This window comes from Amphiprion ocellaris, chromosome 16 (assembly GCF_022539595.1).
Source record: "Amphiprion ocellaris isolate individual 3 ecotype Okinawa chromosome 16, ASM2253959v1, whole genome shotgun sequence".
In the NCBI taxonomy this organism is placed as follows: domain Eukaryota; kingdom Metazoa; phylum Chordata; class Actinopteri; family Pomacentridae; genus Amphiprion; species Amphiprion ocellaris.
Window position 1 is genome coordinate 25449992 of NC_072781.1, and position 6508 is coordinate 25456499.

At 40.7% G+C, this 6508-nt stretch overlaps 1 protein-coding gene across 1 annotated transcript; it reads left to right on the top strand.

Moving 5' to 3' along the window:
* Positions 1 to 570: 570 nt before the first annotated feature.
* pex13 (peroxisomal biogenesis factor 13) lies at positions 571 to 5688 on the top strand. The gene is made up of 4 exons (XM_035952468.2): positions 571 to 730; positions 2530 to 3236; positions 3705 to 3827; positions 4745 to 5688. The coding sequence occupies exons 1-4, from the start codon at positions 657 to 659 to the stop codon at positions 5110 to 5112; spliced, it is 1272 nt and encodes a 423-aa protein (XP_035808361.1). The 5' UTR covers positions 571 to 656; the 3' UTR covers positions 5113 to 5688.
* The last annotated feature ends 820 nt before the right edge of the window (positions 5689 to 6508 follow it).

Sequence of the window (6508 nt, forward strand, 5' to 3'; positions counted from 1 at the left end):
GAACAGATGACATATACTAAAGAAATCCAATGTTGTTAATATAAGTCATTCATTGCCCTTGTAGGTGTTGAAGAAACTTCAGTCTTAGTCCTTCAAAGTTTGCTTTAGTGGGGTGTTTATGAGTATTCCACTATACGGTAGGTTTACTGACACAGAGTATGAGTGTGCAGGTGAGCTGACCCAGAACATTTTCAGAATCGGTAATTTGATAGGGATGGTCAGAGAGTGGGTCAGGGGTATGGAGGGGGCTGTGTGTAAATACAAGGATGAATGGTGGTTAATTTGCGTATAGTTGCTAATCAGTGACAGAGGGGAAGACAACAAAGAACAAAAGGTACTTGAATCAAGATGTCTGGTAGATATCAAAAGGTAAGAGACGAGGGGTCTGACACAGCGCAAACAACAAAAGGTAACTGATTAATCGTGAATAACGGTGGGTAATGGAATGAATGAGTGACACACGTGACACTAGAAGGTATCTGTAGCAAAGGATGTGCTACTTCTTCATCACCGGGCAAATACATCTACACAAACACCCGAGTTGGACTTTTTGAAATGGGAAATTACGAGGAGCCCTGAAGGCAGCAGGAGAGGTAGTCGGGGACAGGGTCCAGACAGGCTCCGCTGTATTTCTATTTGTGGACAAGTATTTTGCGATGGATCCACAACCTCCGCCAAAGCCATGGGAAAGGCGGATTCCGGGGGCCATGAGTGCACCTATAAATTACAGGTAACCGGCACAAGTTCTGCCGTAGTCCGAACACTTGTCTTGTTTTTACTAGCTACGGTTAGCACACAGCTATTGCTAGCTAGCTAATGCTAAAGTTGTTGCCCAAGCAGGGTCCATTATCGATACAGTGACTAATAGTGTCCAGTAAGTGTTGATATGGTGGTGTAAAATATTGTTAGTTCTTCAGTTCTATCCGTAATTGTCAGAATAATGTGGCAAAAGCAGCCATTCTACCAAAATCCATCCAGCTGTACAAATAGCTAACTAGTTAGCTAGGTCAAACAAGGCCTTGTCATGTGCCCACTTCCCTGGTGCATAGTGTTTCTTGTCAGACTCTCTTTGTAAATCGTTAATTTATTTTTGTTGCATTGGTTATTGATAAATTTAAGCTCCACGTAGATCATTAACATAAATTGAACAATGTTAAATTAGCTTTTTGTGTGTGTGTGAGGTACTTTTAACGCGCTATTTAGCAGTAATTGTGATGTTGCCTGTCTTCTTCTCCAGGATGTTTGTTTATGAATGGGTGAAGCATTCAGGTCGGAACACCTCAATGCAGTGGTGGAAGTAGTATCCAGATCCTTTACTGAAGTAGAAGTACCAGCACAATCGTGTAGTAATACTCCATTACATGTAATAGTCCTGCTTCAAAATCCTACTTTTTAAGGAAACGTATGAAAGTATTCGTAACAAACCATAGCTAAAGTAAAATTAATTTTTGCATATTTATTTTATATTTTATTTATGATTTCACGAGAATCGTAACACTGAAACATCAGTATCAGCAGCTTGTTACAGTTGTAGCTGCTGCAGGTTCAAACTAGTTTATATCCAGTGTAATATACAAGTACAGCAGATAATTGTGAGAGCCTATTACATTATCAATTGGAGAGGAAAGAAGAATAAAGTTCTGAATCACAGGTATGTTTTCAGTGTTACTACTTTTTCGTGATGAAATATTGGATCATTTAAACTAAATCAGCTGAATGATTGTGATTTTTTTTCAACAGATATTGCTTGTGCCATCTGACTTGCAATGTATTTTTTTACAGTCAAGCTTTAGTTCAAAATAAACTGTGTCATAGATTCTAAAATGTGATGGAGCAGCGTTGTCACGTGAGACAGCATCAAAAGCACGACTGGACAGTCAGAATTTGTGAAACAAATGACACATGACAGCTTAAACCCTCAGTCCAATGCACCTCAAGACCCGTGTTCTAAATTGCGGTCTTTGCAATTTGAATATAAAATTGATTAATCGTTCAGTCCCAATTTGAACATTTATTGAAATAAAACAGATTTTTTTTTTTTATAGGAAAAAAGCACTGTTTGGTTTAGCTGTTAACACCTTAGACATCCTAGATCTGAGCCTGACTATTTTTGTAAGAAGCCACAAAAGTTAGAAAGCCTTGATTCAATCTTTAATGGTGTGTTGTATTTTAAAGCTTGGTATGTTATCCATTGTGAAAAACCTTCATCTTAAATAACTAAAGCTGTCAGATAAATGTGGTGGACTACAAAGTAGAATATTTACCTTTAAAATATTATGGAATAGTGGAGCAAAATGTTTTTGTAAATGCCATCAATTCATACTAATAATGTTGACATCACATTTGGAAAGTATGAACATTTTGCCAAAACTGAAGTGTTATTTGGAATGTCCTGGTATTGAGTTCAGTTTGGTATAGTTTAACATCTTGTCCTGAACTGACATCTGACTGGTTCTCTCCTCCTGAATAAACTACCTTTAAAATCACCACAGATGTACACAATCTGATATCGTCTTTCTCACTACACAGGTCGACAGACTTTGGACCTGCATCAGGCCTTTCCTCTTCTGCTGGTCCGCCTGTCCTGACCAGAATGGCTCCCCCAGTGCCCCCTCGTCCCGTCCAGCAGTCCTACCGTCCATCTTATAGCTCTTTCACCTCCTCTTACAGCCCCTATGGGAGCTCCATATACAGCGGTTACAGCCCCTACAGCTACGGCGGTGCCTATGGTGGTGGCTATGGCCTGGGAGGGTACAACCGCTTCTCCCACACAGAAGACGCCGTCGCCCCCAGTCGGTTTGTGCAGCAGGCGGAGGAGAGTAGCCGTGGTGCCTTCCAGTCCATTGAAAGCATCGTCCAGGCCTTTGCCTCAGTCAGCATGATGCTTGACGCTACATTTTCAGCTGTATATAACAGTTTCCGTGCTGTGCTGGACGTAGCCAACCACTTAACACGGCTGCGTGCGCATCTCACTCGAGTTTTGTCAGCATTTGCCCTGGTGCGTACATTGCGCTACCTGTACAGACGGCTGCAGAGGCTGCTGGGGCGGGGTTCAGATGTTGAAGACCTGTGGGCTGACAGCACGAGTGAAGCCCTGGCTACAAGTTCATCCAGAGCAGGGATGGATGATCATAGCGTTAAGTCCTGGCCAATCTTTCTGTTTTTTGCTGTTGTAATGGGTGGACCATACCTCATCTGGAAGCTGCTGAGCTCCACTTCTGCCTCCGAAGAAAGCGGTAAGGCCTGTATTTAACATTTGGTACTTGCAGATGAATCAGTGAACATTCACATGTTCTTATAAATATATATGCATGTAAGCCAGGGTCACATCTGTAACTGGCTTTTTTTTGGGGGGGGGGCACTTTTGCACCTTAGACCAGACTAGCAGTTCTCATCATGAAGGCCCAACCCTGTGCAGGTATTTGTCTAGGCATCACAAATACCACTGTCTTTGACAGGTACTTGGAATGACTCAGCAGCAAACAGCTGAGAAGCACCACTTGTTATAGTATCAGTTGGACTACTTTGTGGCTGAAATCAACAGTACTCAAGACAGCAATTTTGGTCTTGCTCATGTTTTTGTATTTGCTTAAAACCACATATAATTATTGATGTCTAAATGACCAAATGTTAATGGCTTAACAATGGTCTGTCTTTGACTCCCAGCTGCAGTAAGTTAGAGTGTTTTGTGTTGCTGTGTTTAGCTACTAACTGGGCCAGCGGGGAGGATGACCACGTAGTGGCCAGGGCAGAGTACGACTTTGCAGCTGCATCTGAGGAGGAGATTTCTGTGCGGGCCGGAGACATGCTCAACCTCGCTCCTAAAGGTGAGAGCTCTGACTGCTAGAAATCATTTTCTGGCCTTTAGTTTGTCGTACACAAAAATGATGTGTGGATGTACTAAGCCATTATGCACTATTGGAAAATGTTGTTGGTTTCTCATCTGGTTATTTTATCCACCGTTTTAGAACTAAATATACACCGTCACAGAGAATTTTATCCATATCCCACTACTCCTAGAGGTAGTTTGGTAGATTTTGTGCAACTGTGGTACTACAGGTTAGCCCTACATCATCATTGATGGCTGTAGAAAAATGAGTCTGGCTTTGGAGTTACTTGAATAACATTAATACAAGAAATTCTTTTTAAAATTATTTTTAATTAAAAAGTAAAAGTTAAAAAATATTTTAAAAGTCATTTTAAATGTTTTCTTTGATTGCTTTTGATATGATTTTGTGTTGTAACAACAAAGTGTTTCTGTTGCTAGTTATTTTTAAAATGGGTACTACTATATCATTTATTGTGTGTTTCAAACATGCCAGGAGCACAGAGAGCAATGTATCACTGCACAAGAACACTACAATGACGGGGATGGCACCCAAATTTAAATCGAGTATGGTTTTTGTTTTATATAGGCACAGTCTCTACATTGATCACAGCTTGTATAAACCAAAACAACATCTGTGGGAAAATGAGATGTATTTTTGCTCAATTCAGTACAGTTTTTGATTTTTATAGGAACAGACTTAGAGCTTCTTACAATTTGATATGCAAACATATCAAATTGACTTTTCTAGCCTTGGTTTTCTCTGTGAAAACTTCATCATTCAATGTGTTGTCAATAAAGGAACTTGCAACAATGGTAGTGTTTGTTTCTTTATTTTATTTTTTCTGAGAAACAGTTATGAAGTTCCCCCACGTTGACAAGCTCAGATCAAAACATTTTATTCCTTCCTGTGTTTAGAGCAACAGCCCAGGGTGCGTGGCTGGGTGCTGGCCAGCCTGGACGGTCAGACCACAGGGCTCGTTCCCGCAAACTATGTCAAGGTCCTCGGCAAAAGGAGAGGTCGTAAGCACGCAGAGATGGAGAGGCTCGCTCAGACCCAACCAGGAAACACACAGGGCTCCCAGGCTGCCTTGGATGCACAACCACAGTTGGTCCAAGCTCAAGGCTTTACCCCAGATCCTGCTTCAGCCGCCGCCTCAGCTTCCTCAGAGGAGCTGCTGGAATCAGTGTACAGAGAAACACCAGCTTCCTTTGGCCTGGGAACATCCAGCTCCGGCATGCCCTCCAGCACAGTGCTAAACATCCCCGAGAAGATGGACCTGTGATGTATGTTCATGTTTGCAGAGCTTTTCATTGGTCGGCTCAGTCAGTACTTGTTTGCAATGTTTGACCTATAATCAGCTGACAGTAGATATGTGGGAGGTAACACCAGGAACCTCATAAACAATTGCTAACAGTAGTTTTTGATTCAATTTACTGAATGCAATTTAGACCCTGTCATAAGGTAACTGGTTGAAAATGGTTTGGATACACAGGTTCACTGTGTTAGATTTTAAGAGATTTAAATTTCTTTAGTCAAAGCTTGCGCAAGAAAGTTTTGTGTATTCTCGTAATATGTTTCAGTTCATGAGGTGCACTGGTACATCATCTGTACATGGACAGTGTAAGAACAAAGCCAAGGTATTTTGTGGGACAATGTGATCATGTAACCTGGTTTTCTGTTTTTTGCTCTCTCTCCTAAAGGCTACTCCTCTGTATTGTCTTCTGTGTGAAGCAAATAGGATTAATCCAGAAAAAGTGGCTGATTTTGCACATTTTCAACAGTTTCTTAGTCACATAATGTAATTTTGTAAATAAATATATTATAATTATTTTGAAAATAAATGTTTTCAAAAATCTTATTTTGTCCATTGTGTTATACAGTGCCATTACTGAGTTAAAATGAGTGGCTGGCTCTAATAGACTAGGTTTTAGCAGGGCTTTCACAAAGCAGAATTGTAGAACTTATGTAAGAGCAACAGAGTGACAAAATCACAATCTGTATCAGGATGACCAGACTGAGAACATTACTCACACTGGGGTAGCACACTGTCCTGTTCGGCTAGGTTGGCTTGTAGTTATTTTTACCATTCAGTTTTCAGTAATTTGCATATGTAGGCAAGACTGCCATGTAGAAGTAGATGACAACTCATGCACAGTATAATTGTTAGTGTAACCCACAACTGATTATATCTGTAATAGTTATAAAAGTAATGCTTTCTGAAGTGTTGATAAAGCTCAAAAGATAGCTAAGTGCAATACATTGTGTCTTTGTTCTGCTCAGGACACTGCCAGTTGATTCATCACGCTGTGTCTATTCAGCAGTCAGTTTATTTTGGCTTTGGTTCTGGCTAAGTCTTACATTGTTCAGCAGTTTGTGCCATTTGCTTTCAGAGTTCTTCAAAGTAGGTTTCATCCTTACAGTCTTGAGAGTCTGTACAAGAGCTTTAACAAAATGCACAGCTACAGTCTTATCACAGGGCTACATATAGAAACTAACAATCAAACTCATATTCACACGTACGGACAATTTAGAAAACCCACACATGCACAGGGAGAACATGGAAACTCCATGCAGAAAGATCCCAGGCCCAAGCCCCTGTGCAGTCCAAATAAAAACTGATAAGTAAAAACAAATTGCCAGGAAAAGTGGTTGTCACTGGATGTAACTTCACCTCTATG